At 40.1% G+C, this 19039-nt stretch overlaps 2 protein-coding genes across 2 annotated transcripts; both read left to right on the forward strand.

Annotated features, from left to right (window-relative positions):
• Positions 1–96: 96 nt before the first annotated feature.
• LOC145331109 (peroxisomal N(1)-acetyl-spermine/spermidine oxidase-like) lies at positions 97–6609 on the forward strand. Its single transcript, XM_080175739.1, has 15 exons — positions 97–257; positions 1108–1170; positions 1608–1670; positions 2034–2104; positions 2305–2457; positions 2644–2726; positions 2798–2856; positions 3135–3192; positions 3334–3377; positions 3890–3996; positions 4164–4211; positions 4306–4390; positions 4665–4717; positions 5101–5182; positions 6578–6609. The coding sequence occupies exons 1-15, from the start codon at positions 230–232 to the stop codon at positions 6607–6609; spliced, it is 1029 nt and encodes a 342-aa protein (XP_080031865.1). The 5' UTR covers positions 97–229.
• A 6846-nt stretch (positions 6610–13455) lies between these two features.
• LOC145332019 (uncharacterized) lies at positions 13456–16000 on the forward strand. Its single transcript, XM_080176921.1, has 6 exons — positions 13456–13515; positions 13650–13687; positions 13842–13917; positions 14258–14336; positions 14809–14882; positions 15494–16000. The coding sequence occupies exons 3-6, from the start codon at positions 13865–13867 to the stop codon at positions 15546–15548; spliced, it is 261 nt and encodes an 86-aa protein (XP_080033047.1). The 5' UTR covers positions 13456–13515; positions 13650–13687; positions 13842–13864; the 3' UTR covers positions 15549–16000.
• Positions 16001–19039: the final 3039 nt, after the last annotated feature.

Genomic DNA, 19039 nt, shown 5'->3' on the forward strand with positions numbered 1-19039 from the left:
GTTTAAATTCACTTACATTGCAAGCATACTTACAAAACATTAGGCTATTATCCTTTCTTTAAATAGCAGCACATTTTTAGTCTTGCATTTACTGTTATCTTACAATTTTTTAACAATGTAGTAACAAGACTTACAATTGAAATATCCTCAGTTTGTTAAATAAGTTTAAAGTAAACAGTTGTTGTCAAGTGATGAATATGACCTATTGAATGAGCATCAAGCAATAAGGATGGATACTATTATTTCAATAATAGGAGGCATATTTTTAGTAGCGGAGCTACTCTATAATTTACTTTTTCCGTCAGTCTGTCCGTCCGTACCGCTAAGGGGGAAAGGTGATTTGCTCGGCTCCTATAAAAGATAGACAGCTGACATTTTTAGTGAAGATTCCTATGACATATTCCCATCTAATCTATACATTGTTTTGTCCATTTGTCTGTTATTTGGGGTGCTAGATCGATTTTCTTTTAAGATAAAGGGCTGAAAATTTCAGGGATTAATTTAATTTAGATTTTACTTATTTTCATGCAGTTTTGAAGAGATTTGTCTATTGATTAGTGTGCTAGATCGATTCCTGGACTTTTAGATTTTCTTGACTTTCTCAATTCCTATTCAGGATTGGCGGCTGAAATTATCAGGGATTGAATATGTTATATTATACATGTTTCCATCAAGTTTCATTAAGTTTCCCAATATCCATTTATAATTTTTTAACTTCACTACTTATGGATGATGTCATCCTTGTTTTCTTTCAATTCTTGAAATTAACTTGTTTGTTGTAAGTCTTATTTGCATTAATGGATAAATAATACGTGAATATTATGACAGTGGAAATTAAATCGTCAATCTATGTTGCTGATATACAGTGTCTTTGTTGGTTAGTAGATTTCTCAATTAGAAGTGGACAGGATAGGTTATAGGGGATAAATGGTGGATATCATTATATTAGCAAGCTAGAAGTAACATATTATTAGAGTAGGTGAAATTCTGGTGCAATATCCAAGTAACTATATATCTATTTTTGTAATAAAGGCCTATTTTTTTAATGTTTTATTAACTTTTCTTATATGTTATTTCATTGTTTTAAAAATCTATTATAATTGTTAGGTGGTATATCAGGGCTGTTTGCTAGCCTGGAATTGTCAAATGCTGGTTTTACCAATATTACAGGTATTCAACACATGATTGTACATTAATATATTATCTTTTTTGATACGCGCGTTGAAAGACTTATTTCAATCCAATGAAAAGAAATTACTGATGTACAAGAAAGTTAAAAGAGCCTTTACTTTTTTTGTGCTTTTAAAGGAATCGTGATATCCTTATAATAAAGTAACAGGATGTCAGTTTGTTTGTTTGTCTGTTTGTCTGTCTGTTTGTCTGTACCAAAGGATCTTGCTAACCGCTGAACATATCAGGGTTCTTCTAAACAGGGTAGCTTCTCATAGGTCTCAGGAAGGTTTATAGCTATTTTGGGGGAGGATAATACTTTTGGTAAATAGAGGATTTTCACACAGATTAAAAAAATTTTTTTTGTATCCCTAAAGGCCTCTAGGGGCGTAGCCGCTATTAAAGAATATAGTAGAAACAAATATGTTTTGAATCAGTATATGAGGCTTCTGATCGTCTGGGAGGTCGTATTCATTCAGTTCCCGGCCTTGGTAATTCAGGTATAAACAAAACAATCATTGTGGTTAATGTAGGAGATATGAAGGTAAAAATATTGTACATGATTTCAATACCGAAAGTTCACAAAGCTCTTTTGATATATTGTTCACTATTAGTTAACATAGAGTAAGAGTAATAAACCAAACTCATCCAAAATTTAATATACAAAACGATAAATTTCGTTTGTCTAAAGCTTGGGTAGCTACAATAGGAGAAATTTTTAGTGGAGCTTTAACAGGCAATAATATGAAGCCAACAAAATAAGCAGTACAGCATTTAATTATGTCTTTGTAGTGATTAATTTCAATGTTTGATTTTAAAAATAATTCGTTGAGTGTCACATTTTTAACATTGTTCTCTTGCAGGAAAGAGACTGGACCTAGGTGCACATTGGATCCATGGACGTGGGGGAAATCCAGTTTGGAGATATGTTCAGGTCTCAAATGTTTATTATTAGAAGAAATACATTTAAAGAACCAACTTTAAACTTTAGTCCAACTATGTGTGTATGTTTATTATATATAGTTTGTGGGCCAAGACATGCCCCTACTTCAAAAATATTAACATAACATGACTAATAGACTCATACAATAGAAAATTAAGAGCAGACAAAATAAGTTTAATGTCTTTTTGTAGGAAGAGAAATTAAAGTTGAGTGAAAATGCAAGTGGTGATGCTGATGGCCTCTACTTACTTCCTGGTGGAATTGAGATAGAGGATAATATACTGGAGAAAACAGAGAAGGTTCTGGATAAAATTCGTGATGATCTTGAAGAACTAACTTCAGAGGTATTAGAATAGGCAGATCTATCCTAAACAAATTTAATTTAATATTGTTTAGGGTTTCTCAGTATAAAGTCCCAAAGAAATTGTAAAGCTGGGATGACTAAGACATTTTCACAGGGCGTCAAAAGTTCTGATATTGCTATTATTACAAATTGTCAACATTTTAATTCTTGTATTTCTATAATGTAGGATGTTGGATTTAAATCAGTTGGAGAGTACTATGATGAAAAATTTCAAGAATATCTGAATGAAAACGAGATTGACTCAGAAAGGTAATTATAATTTTAAATGTAGATTCCCATTCTAAATACAAGCTACATTAAATCTAATTAAAATATTTTAGGGTAGAAACAATGAAAGTGATCTTTAATTGGTTTAGACTTTGGGACATGGCTGATTCAGGTAATTCCATAAGAATATTTATGAGTTTAGGCCAAATTGTGTCCTTTTGCATTATTACACAACATATGATGATGATTAAAGTTTTGTCTTGAATTGCAAGCAAAAATGTTGAGTTTTTGAACTTTGAATTGTCTTGAGGTTGATTACTTGGCATTAGAGAAATTAATCTAATTACTGTCAAAACAGATAATGCCTTATCAACTTAGAACAAATATAATAAAATTAACAGAGAATCTATCATTACAACAATGGATAAGTTAGCTTGTAATCTATTACAGGTACTGGGGACATGAAGTTACAATCTGTTTCTTCTTGGTCGGAATATATTGATCACAGGTTCTTTACATTACTTCAAACTATACATAGATTCTCATTTTTACTATTAATATATGTTCTTGTAGATTGTTTTAATCATTTAGATTCAGTGACATGAAAGGACAAACAATGGATAATAAATAGATAAATGATATGTTTCAGTATGGAAGAATTGGATTATGAGCCAAATATTGAAAATGGTTATCAGGAAACAAAATTTAAGACAATCTTACACTATAACTATTTGGTTTTCCCTTTGTTGCATTTAAACTACAAACTAATTGAATAAAAACTTATCTTAGGTAAGGTTAAGTAATGGTTCACAGAAATTTGTAAACATGGGTTAGGTTAGGTTCAGTGATGTTTAAAAGAGCTCTGGAAAAATAGTACCCTTAAGAAATATACCTGCATGGGTAAAGTCCCTCCACAAGGGCTAAAAATGTAGGTTGTTTTGTAAAAAAGGGGGAGGATTTTGTTGGTCTATCTATGAGTACTGTGAAAACCCACCTATTTTAATTTAAATCTAATTGATTTTTCTATTTATAAGGACACCCAGACAAAGTTTGTCAAACCAAAATACTATATGCATCGATTCTTGGTTAGTCATGTTACAGTCAAGAATCAACTGAAAAATCCAGAAAATAGCTCATTAATGGAAATATTAATTCATAAATATATATTTATTTATGTCTACAATTCTTATATTCTGTATGAAACAAGGTTCTAGTAGAACATGTTTACAACAAAATAAAAGACAAAGTAACAGTCAAATTGAATGCTAAAGTGAATAAGATATACTGGGATCAAAACCCAATTCAACTTGAGGTAAGTTTGAAAATACACATTTTTTAACTGTTTTAAACACTGCACTGTAGATTAAGTTAGCCTAAATACCAATAATTTAGATGAGGAATTTATAGTGCAACAATGAAGCATAGCTTATATTAATAAAAGAGTCACTTTATAAATATTGAGATATTATTTCTTTTTAGATTAGAAATTCAGAGAGTAATAGTTTATGTCTGGTGGCTTCAGATGAAGTAAGTCTACTTATCATAATAACCATTAATATTCTTGAATTGTTAAATGATCATCTTTAAAACATATAAAGTGTTTATTTTGTTTTAATTTTAGGTTATTATATCAGTGTCTCTTGGAATATTGAAGAAGCACCATAGCACCCTATTTCAGCCAAAACTTCCAGCTAATAAAATACAGGGTTCAGTTTGGATAATAAAATTACAGTACAATAGTTTGAAATGCAATTATAAGCATACAAGCTGCAATAGTTTTGGACTATTTGTTTACATAGCTACAGGAGCCAGTATGTCAACAGAAATCTAATTAGATAATTAGATGGCAATAATTGGAAAATATTTTGACTTTAAACTTTTTACAACTTATAGACATTATTAAATTTATTTATTGTACATTCCTTCACACACAAGATTCTTCTATACAGGAATTCTAAACTAAATTATTTTGACCTATAGCAATAGAAGAACTTGGCTTTGGACTGATGAACAAAATATTCCTCTATTATGACCAGGGAAAGAAACATAAGCAAATGGATAGATATGTATAGCAATATAATCATATAAAAAACATGGTGTCAAGTTCCATGAGGTTTAATAGAATCTCTGTAATAGAATATTTCATGTTTGACAGAAAGCCAAATTTCCATAGATTTTCACATTGACTTTTTCAGCAATAATGAATTCAAAAGTTTAACAAATATAAGTATTACCCCTAGCAGGTTAGAGAATCATATCTACTCTTACTATCGATACCATTTTGATGCTTGTTCTTTGATAGAATGTTTAAATTTAGCTAATCCTGCAGATGTGAACTCCTTAAAATTATAATATTTATCAACAGTTATAACTCAATCAAAAATATTTGTTCATCCATTTACTTATGTCAATTTATCAGCCTTTTTGGAGCAAAGATAATCCAGGTGTTCAGTTGATGCATAAAACTAAAATTACAGGAAAATCAATAATCAATGGAGGTTTTTTTGGGACTGAAACTCGATAACTCTTATCAACTTAATGACTATTGTTGCAGAGCTTATTTTCATTCTGACTTATGCTAGAAAATAATTATTGTCAGTTGCATACCTACTATATTCTAATTTATAATCCACAAGCCCTATCTTGAAACAAATGATGCCTTAACCATCAATCTGTAACAAGCTGCATCATGTTTGGAATTTTCAAGATCAGGAAGTTCAAATTTTCCTGATCTAAAAAAAACTTTAATTAAAGATGATTTGTGATAACAGATAAAGACTATAACAAAGATGAATTTAGTTTTGAAGATATATTTATGGTAAGAATTCCTTAATAAAATTTTTGATTCAAATCTTAATATCACTATTATATTTTGTCCATAATTGTATTTGCTTAGAGTATACCAGGATTTGATATAGTAAGTGATCAACCCAACACTCTTTGTGCTATGGTTTCAGGTAATTTTTTTGTAGAACATTTTGTCTATATATATTTGAGCTTTTTAAATTAAATGATTGTTATCTTAATAGTTTCTTATCTAAAACTAAAAAGTATAATTGACCAAACTTATAAATGGATTCGCAGCCAATTAACCCTTTTCTTCATTCATATACAAATCATTCCAAATATACAAAGATAATTTTCTTGATGGTATAATTTACCAAAAAGCTAAATTTATCCTAGGAATCCTTTTATAGCTGAATCTGTATGACAATGAAATAAAAAATATTTGATCTTTTGTACCAAAATCTGTATACTTACTAACCAATAATATGGCAAGATTGTTCCTCCACTGTTCTTTTATTGGAAGATTTTGAGATTATGTATCTAGATAATATATTTTCGATGTAAAGATGAACAGCAAACTATTAAGATGTAGAAGAACTTTATATACTTTTCTCGTATTCATTCGAATCCGGTGGATAGGAACTGGTTCTCATCCATACGAAAAAACTATGTCTAGCATCGTATTATATCCAGTTTTCTACGAATATAGAAATGTACAATCATAAGATTAAAACTAGTTTTTTTAGCCGGTGCCTTCGGCACCACGGGGCTAAAAAAATAGTTTTAATCTTATAATTGTACATTCTATATCCGCGGAAAGCCGTTTATAATACGATACGAGAAATAACTATTCTCGTATTCATTCGAATCCGGTGGATAGGAACCGGTTCTCATCCATACGAAAAAACCATGTCTAGCATCGTATTATATCCAACTTTCTACGAATATAGAAATGTACAATCATAAGATTAAAACCAGTTTTTTTAGCCGGTGCCTCCGGCACCTCGGGGCTAAAAAAACTAGTTTTAATCTTATAATTGTACACTCTATATCCGCGGAAAGCCGTTTATAATACGATACGAGAAATAACTATTATCCCATTTCAGGCAAATATGGTGAGAGGTTGGAACTGTGGTAATACGACACCCATACGGACAGGCCCAATACAGAGTTGCTTCGCTGTGACTTATGATAACAAACCCACCGCACTAATCCTATTATATCACTATCCATCTCATGACCGCTGTTAACCCCGCACCCGGCGGTCAAACTAAGCCTGCCTAAATGTGGGGAGGGGACTTGAACATGCAACTATCACGAGTCCATCATGCACTTATATAATCGGGAGGCACTGCCTCCCCTTTTACCACCGCTGCCCCCACAGCCTGTCTACCGTCGGGCGCTAAGCCCTAGTGCCCCACACCCCCTTCAAACCTAACTATTGTCATATTTTTGTTGTATATATATAGTAAACATAACTTGTAAATATGATTCAGTTTAAATATATAATTCTGTATGATTGAATCCTGCTTGTTTGTTTGGTAGAATACTTAAAGGCTAGGGCCCGTTGAATCCGAACTCGTTACCCCGTGGGCCGAGTACGCTCGGCTTACCAGAACTTGGTGTCAGCGTGTTTCAATCGAGCCTTACAGAACTAGCCTATTCTACCTCTGATTGGACCCTTTGGCAAGTAAGGGGACAATCAGCCGCCAACTGAGAAGCCAACTGACCCGTGAGACGGCCTTTTTAGGTCGAATTTCCATCATTTTGAACGCAATATGTGGGCCTCTGGCCTACGGCAAGCAGATTTAGCCTGCTAAAAGCGCCAGTTAAGACGCTTTGTCCGTGTCGTGTAGGAGTAGCGCTAGGTGCGCAGCCACGGCAACCGGATAATTTAGCTCAGACGGCTACAAAACTGAGTCTAAATTGGCAAGTGTAGCTGGGACAAGCCCCAGGACACCCAGGCCAAACCTACGAGACAGACAGCTGTGTGCTGGTCTCCCTAAGAAGGCAATGTGTGGCTGCGAAGCTTCAGCACACAAGTAAGCCCTACCACTGCGACGGATAGCAGATTTTGAGCCACAGGCACGGCAGGACGGGACATTCCCTGCCGCTGTCTCCCAGGATTCGAACCCGAGGCGCTGTAGGACGGGCCATTCCCTGCCGCCATTTGTCGGGATTCGAACCAGCGGCGCTGTAGGACGGGTCATTCCCTACCGCCGTCACCCCTCTGAACCTTGCAGGACGGACATTCCCTGCTGCCAGTGCCTCCAGAATCACACCTAGAGCTCCTAGTGATAACGACACATCATTGTGTATAAAAAGTCAACCAAGTGATAAAAATAAATATAAAATTGTTGACCAAGTGATAATTAATAAGCTCTAGTGATTCGAAGCTACAGTCTAAGCCACCATGGTAAGCGATACCACCATAGCTGCGGTGCGGCCACCACCAAAGTTTCTGCCAACCCCAGCCGAACGAGAGGCCCCCTTGTCCCAAGGGCAGGACCTCCACTTCCCCTGCCATATCAGGGTGAGGTTTCCTACTCCTGACCCTGCCCAGCATGTACAGGTTGATGCCATGGTTGATTCTGGCAACCGTGTACCAGGGTCTGCTGTAATTTCTGAGCACCTCATGCACGCGATGGGCGTGCAACGCATGTTGATTCCGGACAACACCCAGATCCTGACTGCTAATGAGGAAGGCCAGCCCCTCCAGGTAATTGGAAAATTAAAAGAGTTATATATGGCAGTTTCACACACTCTTATACTCCATCTATACCACGTGACTGTGGTCCGCAATCTCTCCCACCCTCTGAACTTAGGAGGGTATTTTCTCAAGGAGTTCGGAACTAGGCTCTGTTTCGACATGCAACCACCTTGCTTGTGGGCGCGTGGGGAGTTTATCCCACTCCGTGGCGTCCCCATTGACCGGGAGACAGCCGAGAGAGAGCTAAGCTATGAGGGGCCTCTGCCAGGCCCCCTGCCTGAGCAGCCGCGTGTGGTTGAGAAAGGCACACACTGGGTGGACGCTGAGCTCAACGCACACAAGGGCGCTAACCTGCTAGCCATGGGGTTGCCCCCAGTGCCCAAGGTGCCAAGGGAGAGCCTGCCAACAACGTTTCCTGAGATTGCCAGCCCTCCAGAACCAATCTTCTCCTCCGACATTTTTATCAACGGCCAGCCGTGTCCACCTGGCCCCCTCTACCTGGGACCTCCAGCCAGTCCACCAGCCAAGCCCGAGTCCAGACCCGTCAAGTCGCGGTCTGATGTACCCGGAGCCACACTCAACTCTCAGGCCCCGGCCTCTCCCGGCGCCGTGCCCGTCAAGTCGCGGCCGGACGCCCACGGAGCCAAAGCTGGACCCAGCATTTTGGCCTCTCCCAGCGCCGAGCCCGTCAAATCGTGGCCGGACGCCCCCGGAGCCAAGCCTGGCTCCGACACGTCAGCCTCTCCAGAAGCCGAGCCCGTCAAGTCGCGGCCGGTAGGTCCCGGAGCCAAGGCTGACCCCTCACCAGCCACGTATAGGCTGAGCGCTGTCACTCCAACTGACGGTCAACCACCCCAGCTCCGCACAGCCAAGCGGGTGGTCCTGCCTGGCCGCGGGGTTATGGCAGTCCCTGTTGAGCTAGTAGGCCATCGCACCAAGGATGCCATTCAACTAGCTGCCCCAGAACAGAGGTTTGGGGAGGACCTTGTTATTCCAGAGGGCCTGTATGCCCACAGGCCTGGCTCTGCCACTGTGTTTAGAGTACTGGTGGTCAATGAGGGGGAGGTGCCCCTCTTGCTGGATGCTGGCCTCCCAGTGGCAGGGGAGCTGGTCAAACCTGACATTCTGGAGGTCTCTGATACGCCTCCCCCGCGTCTCCACTCGGTCCAAGAACCTGCTGAGCCTATAGACATGCAAGAGTTGTGGGAGGCCTTGGAGATGGAAGACAATGAGTTCCTACGCAAGGACCCCTTGCTCAAGAAGGAGGTCTGGACTACGTTGTCAGAGTACAGGGACGTCTTCTCCAATTCTACCCCCGGCTGCACAGATGTGGTTGAATTGCAGCTGCGCCTCAAGCCAGGGACCCAGCCGATCCGCCAGAGATTTAGGGATCTGAACCCGCGGCAAGAGGCTGAACTGGAGAAACAACTGGACACTTGGCTGCAGGAAGGAGTCATAGAGCCGTCGGACTCCGCCTGGAGCAGCCCCCTGGTGCCCATCAAGAAGAAGGACGGGAGCACCCGCTGGGCCGTCGACTACAGGGCCCTCAACAAGTGTCTGGAGCTGGACAGCTACCCCCTGCCTAGGATCCAGCAATTGGTGGAACGAGCTGGCGGGCACCGTGTCTACAGTGCTCTAGACGCGGTGGCCGCATACTACACCATCCGTGTGTCTGAGGATAGCCGGCCCTGCACCGCCTTCACCACCCCCAGGGGCTTGTATCAATGGAAAAGGATGCCCTTTGGCCTGGCTACGGCACCGTCTGTCTATTCCAGGTTTATTGCAGGGGTCCTAAACCCACTAGGCACAGCCAACCTCCAGTCATACCTTGACGACGTCCTGACCTTCCACCAGGATACCTGGGCCCACCTGGCCAGGCTCCGAGAGGTCTTGGAAGCCCACCGCAGGGGAGGGATCCGCCTCAAGCCAGCCAAGACCAAGTTGTTCCGGTCCAAGGTGGATTATCTGGGTCACACCCTCAGCCGAGAGGGGATAGCCATGCAAGAGGACTATATTGACCGCATCTTGGACTGGCCAGCCCCTAGCACCCCCAAGGATTTGCTGGCGTTGCTGGGCTTCTTTGGATACTACCGCCTGTTCATCCCAGAGTATGCAGACCTCACATACGAGATGAATCGGCAGAAGACGGCCAAGGCCCTAACCTGGACGCCTGAGATGGAAGCCCAGCTGCTGCAACTCAAGGACAAGTTCCGACAGGCCCCCATCCGAGCGCCGCCCAGGTTTGATTTACCAGCAGTGTTCCAGCTCACCACAGATTTCAGCAGCCGCGCCATCTCTGCCATATTGAGTCAATGCCAGGAGGGCAAGGAGAGGCTGATTGCCGCCGTGGGGCGCAAGACAACCGACCCTGAGACGCGCTACCCGTCCTGGAAGGGAGAGATGGCCGCCATTATCTATGGGATCCGAAAATTCCACGGCATCTTGTCCTACCGCAGCTTCCAGATCAACACTGATTCCTCTGCCCTGCTACAGATGAAATCACTGAACACATCCACAGGGATGGTGGCCCGCTGGCAGGAGGAGCTAGCGGCCTTAGACTTTACCGTCTGCCACAGGCCTGGCACCCAGAATACCAACGCCGACGCCCTCAGCCGCCGGGAAGATGCCAACATGCCAACGGCTAGCGCCGAAGAATTAGCAGAGCAGGCAGAGTATATCCACAACCTGGCCCAGCTAGGGGAGCCCGCAGCTAGCCGGCCTCCTGCCGCCCGACTGGACTCAGCTAGAGTATTGGAAGCCCAGACACAGGACCCCCTCCTGCTCCGTGTCCGCCAATGGGTGGCTGATGGCAAGGCCCCAACCAAGGCTGAGCTGCGTGGCAAGGAACGAGACGAGCAGCAGTACGCCAGCCGCTTCTCAGCCCTGGGGCTTGACGAGCATGGCTGCCTCACCACCACTGACCAGACTCTGACAGGAGAGAGGACAAGATACCTGCTGCCTGCGGCCCTCCAGCAGGATGCGTTCTTTCTAGCCCATGGGACCCCCATGGCTGGGCACTTTGGGATGGACGCAACTATCGCCCGCGTTGCCATGCACTTCTGGTGGCCCAACCTGGCCCGTGACGTCCGCCTGATGGTACAAACCTGCCCTGAGTGTGTCCAGAAAGTTACCAAGGAGAGGCTGAAGCAGGGGATCCACGTGCCCTCCCGCCAGGGGTATCCACAGCAAGTCCTATTCATCGACCTGGTGGGGCCACTGCCAGAGACCCCAGCTGGGAACCGCTACATCCTCACCTGCCAAGATGGATTTAGCCGGTTTGTCAGCCTCTACGCCATCCCCAACAAGCGCACCCTCACGGTGGCTGAAGCCCTGTTGCACCGCCACCTGGCCACGTTCGGGTGCCCCCTGAAGATCCATTCCGACAATGGAATGGAATTTACCGGCCAGGTATTCCAGGAACTGGCCTCCCGGCTCGAGATTGGCCTGACACATCCACCACCCTACAATCCGCAGTCCAACCGAGTGGAGAGGTTTCATAGGACGCTCAACACAGGCATGCGCCTGTTCCTAGACAGAGACGATAACAACTGGGAGCCCCACCTGCCTGCCATCGCCTTTGCCTACAACACCAAGGCCTGTAGATCCACTGGTGTGACCCCGTTCCTGGCCTTCTTTGGGAGAGAGGCCAAACTTCCGGTGGACATGGTGCTACGGCTGCCAGAGACCGAATATGCTTCAGTTCCAGCCAACGTCCAAGCTCTGTTGCAGCGCTACTATGCAGTTTATGATGCCATCCAGCAGAAGGAGGAGGGAGCCATCAGGAGGAGCGCGGCAGCTTACGAAGGCACGGCCAAGTATGAGGTTGGAGACTTGGTCTGGTACCTGGCCCCTCGCCTGGTGCCAGGAAAGGCAGCTAAGATTACCAAGAGATGGACGGGCCCCTGGAAGGTAGTAAGGAAAGCTACAGAAGTCCATTATGTCATCAAACCTGCCTCTCCAGTAGCCAGGATCTCAGAAGTTACCGCGCATGTAGGCCGACTGCGCAAATACACTGGAGATGTGACTGCCCACCAGATCCCAGAAGACATCCAAGTTGACGTGGACGGCGACGAGGATGCCACCGAGCTGCCAGTTGGAGCGGCGGCGCCCGCAGCTAGCAACCCAGGAGAGTTCCCAGTGCACCAGCCAGCCGCAGCCGCCCCACAGCCTAGCGGCCAAGATCGTGACCCAGTGGAGGAAAACCTGCAGGAGCAACCCAACGAACCACCGCCGCCGCCGCCCGCTCCAGAGCCACTCAGAGATGCCATCTGGAACCCTGACGCAGACATGGAGAACCTGCCAGCCAGCAGCGGACCTGTAGGAGAAGAGCCAGCCACTGCGATGGAAGAAGCCGCCCCAGAAGAAGAAGAAGAAGCCATGTGCCCCCTGCTGATGACAGCCATCCCCATCCGGGTAGGAGCTAGGAGGCCAAGCAACCTGAATCAAGCAGGCGCCCCCATGGAATTCTATGCGCCCTTTGCCATCACCATTCCACCCTTAGGAACCACCAGAATCTGCCTAGGCCTCCGTGTCCAGTTACCAGCCGAGACAGAACTGATCCTGCAGACGAGGCAAAATTTCCAGCGGCGAGGCCTGGCCGTGGCCAACCCACGCCTAGAAGCCAACCAGGAGCTGACAATGCTGATCACCAACCACAGTCAGACCGAGCAACGAGTGTCCCGAGGAGCCTGTGTAGCCCGAGCTGTCCTCCATCGAGCTGTGCCCCAGGAACTGCCTGTCCGGCGCATGAGCCGGCTGTCGTATCCCCAGGTTCAAGGCCTGGTGTCTCAAGAGCCACGCAACCCTTGAAGGGGAGGTTGTGGTAATACGACACCCATACGGACAGGCCCAATACAGAGTTGCTTCGCTGTGACTTATGATAACAAACCCACCGCACTAATCCTATTATATCACTATCCATCTCATGACCGCTGTTAACCCCGCACCCGGCGGTCAAACTAAGCCTGCCTAAATGTGGGGAGGGGACTTGAACATGCAACTATCACGAGTCCATCATGCACTTATATAATCGGGAGGCACTGCCTCCCCTTTTACCACCGCTGCCCCCACAGCCTGTCTACCGTCGGGCGCTAAGCCCTAGTGCCCCACACCCCCTTCAAACCTAACTATTGTCATATTTTTGTTGTATATATATAGTAAACATAACTTGTAAATATGATTCAGTTTAAATATATAATTCTGTATGATTGAATCCTGCTTGTTTGTTTGGTAGAATACTTAAAGGCTAGGGCCCGTTGAATCCGAACTCGTTACCCCGTGGGCCGAGTACGCTCGGCTTACCAGAGAACAACTAGATGATAAAACCATAGCAAGGCATTTGAAAGACTATTATTTTTTTAGAAAGGCTATTTAATAACTTTATTGTCCTTTTTTTTTGAGATTTATAAAGCATCTATTTTAATAATTTGTTAAATATAATAAAATAATGTCTATCTAATAATAACCAGAGAATGCCATAAGCTGTTGGGAAAACATCTTGGTAGAGGTAATTTTTCACAATGTAATAATTAAGCTTTTAAGAAAAAAGTTTTAAATAGTTTTCTGTTTTGTAGACAGGAAACCTAATAATAAAAGATATTTGATGCTTTTGTAATGCTATTTGAATTAAAATTTCTTACTCTTCTTGAGTATTTGTTAAGAAATTGCTGAACCAACGAAAGTGATGGTGACAAGATGGAAAAGTAATGAAAATACTCTGGGTTCTTATAGTTTCAGGTTTATGAAGAGTTTTTTTTTCAGCATGTAACCTATAAAGTCATGTCTTTTCTAAGTAATAGTAAGATTTGTGCTACCCTTATACTTTTAAACAGAATGGTATAATCTTATAAATGTACCCAACCTTCAACACTTATATGTTAAAACTTGTAATCAGGGATTGGCAGTTGCGGATCAGCCACAGTAATCGAAATCTCATCGGAATTTAAAAATAACCTGGATGTCTAAACCTTATCATAATATGGCCAGCTGCCTATTCAATGATTTTCAGAACAGATTCAAAGTTGAGCTTATGTGCGGCTGCTGACCCCTAATTATAATTAGTATGTAAATTTTCTAGGACTCCAAAATGTGACAAATTGTATGTTGGACCTTGGAGTTTGGCAAGTCCTGTGAAGGACTCTAGTGGAACTAAAAAGGTCAAGTTTTTTTATTTCATCCAGTCACATTCAGAAGCTATTCAGAATAAATAAGCCACCCAATAAACACCACTGTTTGGTGAGTAACGTACTACGCCAACCAGGTTTTATCAACAGCCACTCTTTTACAAACTGCAGCCGCTCATATCCATGCAGCTTTACCACACCTGCAGCTTTATCAAAGCCGCCGTTGCAGTTTGGGGAAAACTAAGTGGAGGAGGAATAAGCCTTTGCCAGCCGAAGCTGGCTCCAGCTTCAACTAAGAGGCTTTCGACCCCTTATTAAAATTGCAATTAGTTTATTGCTGTTGCTCTGTTTTAGAACAATGTCCTTTTAGCTACAGGTATACATTAAAAGAAATAGATAGATTAACAGGATCAACATTGATTAAAATTTTTTTAGCATTAATTTTGTTATTGGCATAAGTGTATTTATTGTCCTACATGCAATTATTATTTCTTAAACCAAATAGTTGCGATTTTGTGGAGAGGCAACTGACACCAGAGGTTATGGAACTGTGCATGGCGCCATGCGTTCAGGAATAAGGTATTTTGGATCATAGAAAGAAAACGAATAAAAGAGTTTTGTAGATCGTATTTTCACAATAGCTTTTGATAGATTATTTTAGGTATGTTTAGGTTAGTTAAAAGTTGTCCCGAAAGATTATGCAATTTGTCCTGCAGGGTTAGAGCCTCTGTAGGGACTAGAAATAGGAGAAAAGCTACTGTGAAAATACGACAAAACCCGCTACTTCGTTTTCTTTCCATGATCCGGTATTCTTATATAAAAGTAACAGGATGTCTATCGGTCCAAAGATATCTTTGCATTGAAGCTCTATATTTTGGTTTGTGGATGGGGAACCTAAGACTAACAGAAAATGCGTCTTTAGAAATAAACTTTTTTCTTTAAAAAAAGGGTTGAACTTCCCCTCCCCCCTTAAGTTTTTACTACACTACACCTTCACTTAAAGGATATATAGTTGATAAAATTTTACTATAATCTCACTTTTACATATATTGAAAATTTAAATATACTCAAAACAATACTTATGCAAAATTGTTTTTTTGAACTTTTCTCTAAAGCAGCTTGCAAAAGAGAAAAGATATAGTAAATAGATTTTAAAATAAATTTGCGATCAAAAATGTATTATTTTTCAGAGAAGCTGAGTTATTAATTCAAGAAGTATTACAAGAAAGACGACCTTCAAACTAGTCTAAATCTGTATTTTTGTACTAAAAAAAACTAATTAAATAACATATATTTAATATTTAATTTAATTATAGAAATTAAAGCAATTCAATAACTATGCAAGTATGTAATATTCAACTGTTTTGCATTCCATTTTTTGTATGTATAACTTATAGACCTTAAAACAAAAAAAAGGAATAGACAGCTGCACGTCAGCCGGGACAAAGCCTCAAATTCAAACCCGAATGAATGCATTATTTTTTTTTTAATTAGAGGGATTGCCAAATTTGGGCCTGGTTTAGGCATATGTTAGCCTTTAACGCTATGGGGGATAGAGATTTACTCAGCCCTTACTAAAGATAGACCTCAAGTTTTTCTTGACAACATATCCAGCAATATTCAATATCTAGCATCCAGGGCTGTCCGGCTGTTTTTAAGCCTCTTTTAATTACTTTTCACTTATTTACACATATCTTGTATATGGTCTAATTTTCAAATTTTTTTGAGTAATAGGAACCTAGTAATAGTGCTTAACTTTTTATCTTCGTGACGTAACAAAAATCGAAGGATAAGAGGGGAGGTGGGAAAGGAAACCCCCAAAAAAGAGTTCTTTTTATTTTCTTTGCTGATTCTTTTTATCTATATTTGTAGTTTTAAAAGAATATTTTAATAGTTTTTATTTAATAATAAAGTTTTTATAATAAAAATAGGTTATGATATTTTATATCATAACCTAATACTTAAAATGTAAGTTTGACCTTAAACATTCTCCTGTATTTATGCCATTTGGAATAAATTTACATACAATTATGTTTAGAGACTATTAAATCTATATTCTGCTTATTAAGTTCTGACACTTAATTATGGTTTATACTTTATTTTCGAGCTTCAGTTTTATAGATGTTGTCATCTTGTTATGTTTATAGAGTTGATACGCTTTCTTAGCTAAAACCTAACTATTAAAAAAAACATCAAGCCAAAAATAGTGAGGGAACAATGAAGCCAAAAAAAAAGTTTGACGTCATAAAAATGAGAGATGAGGAGAGGAGAAGTGGGAAAGAAAATTCATTTTTATGACGTCACATGTTGATTTTTTATCGACTTTAAATAAGAAGAGCTTTGCTTTAAAGAAAACTAAATACTTAACTATTGTTTAGGTTAGGTTAGATTTGGTTTTCAATAAGATAAAAATGACAGGGTTTATATAAATTTCCAAATACTGTACAAATATTGATAAGGCTGACGTTTCATAAATTATTTACGTATGTTAAATGTTTAAATTTCATGTCTACATAGAAGAGAATAAATAATCGAAACACTTTTTTTCCTATTGAAATAAGAGGAAATGAAAAGTAATTAACTTTTATCTTACTATATAATGATGCTTTATTCTTTATTTACAAATTTTACAAAAGCCATGCTTGTAAATATACATGCAACTATATGTAGGAGCGAAGCTTCTCTAATATTTGCTATGTCTGAACGTTTATCATTATTGAATAACATAAAATCAGTGTATTAGAAGCAGGGGTGGGACAACAAAAATGATACTAAAAGATAAAAAACCTTCTGTAGATTGAAATTATTGGTTGAAAATTTTGAACATTACTAGTTTGAAACCAACCAAACAAAATTCATTAAAAGTTCAGGGGTGTATATTCTGCAAAAGATTAATTTTTCCTCTGTTACAATTTTTTTATATTTTTCCCCTCCTAGTTTTATCCAGCAAGGTATGGGATAAAATGGAAAAATATTTTCAGAACTCTTAATTTTATTCATATTATCCCTCTCCCACATATTCTTTTAGTTTTATCACCAAAGAGGGTAGAAAAATTGAAAAAAAATGCTTTCAGTTATCTTAATTTTTACATTTTTCCCCCTAACCACCTATGTTTTATTTCTTTTATCCCCCCCTCGGCCCCCCCCCCCTTAGCAGGGTCAAATTTGCAGAATATACACCCCTTGAGTTTTTGAGCCAACAAATAAGATAATATGGTTAAAAACTTTTGTTACTAGCGTAATTTACAGTCCAATGTTCCCTACCTGCCACGTATGAACGTACTTATTCTTGTTATACAGTTTTTTAGCCTTCAGAATAAAATATAAACCTAACCGAGTGCAATGGATAATTAAAAATACCCCAAAATTAGATTTTGGAACCTGTACTTCTCAGATCTGTTTATCTATAGAAACCTTGAGTTTATGCTAGTAAAGATAGGGTCTATACGTCTGTACGTACGTATGTCACGGTTGGCTCTTCATTCTGGCATGTTATAATTGTTCTATCTATTTAAAACTTTGGATAATGATTCCGATAACAGTTAGGCACGATTTAGAAAGCATTGCAGCTCTAAAATAGTAGCCAAATGTAAATAACTTATTTATCTGATTTTTGGAATTGTTTCATAGGACAACAAGGTACAATATTTTAAGCGAAGCATTCTATAATCAAGTCTTAAAATGTAAGTATGTCCTTCAAAAGAATCCAATATTTACGCAATTTTACAGTAAGTTTATAATTTTGTTTATCTTTAAATTAACATTCGACTTATGAAATTTTGACACTCTACAAGTGTCAATGTTCGTTTGTTCTTTTATTTTAGTGCTTTGCCTTTATTGTCATACTTTTTTTCCCTATGCCTATCATGGGCCCCTAACCCTAGAGGCCTAACCAGTACTCAATATAACCTAACATAACCTATGCTGTCTTTCAATTTCAGGTGCGGGTTTCGGTACTCAACAAGGCGTGAATTGCTTTTTTTGCTAAACAATTAAAATACACAAATCTTGAACACTTTTGTATTGATCCAAGAGTTGTTACGCTTTCCAAGTTATGCCTAACTGTTACAGGAATCGTCATGCTAAGTCTGAAATGGACAGCACATGTCCAAATTTTAAAAAAAAGATTACTGAAGTCTTTCTTTCTGCCAAGTACTTATAAATTCATTTGATATGAAACACGTCAATTATTTGTACTTAGTGTAAATACTTTCAGAGAGGGAGTGGAAATTAGACTGTTTATTACACTAGTCCTCAAAGTTAAATAATAATGGTTTCTTATTCGTTGGCTTAATAACTTTGGTGACTTTTATTGTTTTTGTTTATTTAATAGCACGCATAGAGATTAACAAGGTGGATCATAGCTTTAGGGAGAGTATACAACATCCCAAACCCCTCCAACGCCGAAAAAAATTTGAAAGGAGTGTGGGGAAATTGGACGGTCAATAATTCTGTTGATGCACTCGTTCTGATATTCGTTGGCTAAATAACTTTGGGTACCTTTATTCAATTTTGATTGGTTGGTTCTAAATTTAGTATTGTCCAAACTTTTCAACCAATAATTTGGTTAAATCGTGAGTGATAAATCAAGTAAAATATTCACTCTAGTATAGACAAACGTATTGTCCATATTAGCATATATTCGCTCTTAAATGAAGGCTGAAATGAGATGAAACGTTGTATTGATATATTCAACAATAGCACAAATAACAAAACAGAAACCTAGAATTAAAGGT

Source organism: Acartia tonsa, chromosome 11, assembly GCF_053477335.1.
Source record: "Acartia tonsa isolate MP-2025a chromosome 11, ASM5347733v1, whole genome shotgun sequence".
Lineage (NCBI taxonomy): Eukaryota > Metazoa > Arthropoda > Copepoda > Calanoida > Acartiidae > Acartia > Acartia tonsa.

Excerpts from the sequence above, each read along its gene's own strand:
- LOC145332019 (XM_080176921.1), top strand. The coding sequence starts at position 13,865 with ATGGTGACAAGATGGAAAAGTAATGAAAATACTCTGGGTTCTTATAGT. Across the intron at positions 13,918-14,257 it reads CTGGGTTCTTATAGTTTCAG|GACTCCAAAATGTGACAAAT; the intron begins GTTTATGAAGAG and ends TAAATTTTCTAG. Across the intron at positions 14,337-14,808 it reads ACTCTAGTGGAACTAAAAAG|TTGCGATTTTGTGGAGAGGC; the intron begins GTCAAGTTTTTT and ends TAAACCAAATAG.
- LOC145331109 (XM_080175739.1), top strand. The coding sequence starts at position 230 with ATGGATACTATTATTTCAATAATAGGAG. Across the intron at positions 1,671-2,033 it reads TCCCGGCCTTGGTAATTCAG|GAAAGAGACTGGACCTAGGT; the intron begins GTATAAACAAAA and ends GTTCTCTTGCAG. Across the intron at positions 4,718-5,100 it reads AAATATTCCTCTATTATGAC|CAGCCTTTTTGGAGCAAAGA; the intron begins CAGGGAAAGAAA and ends ATGTCAATTTAT.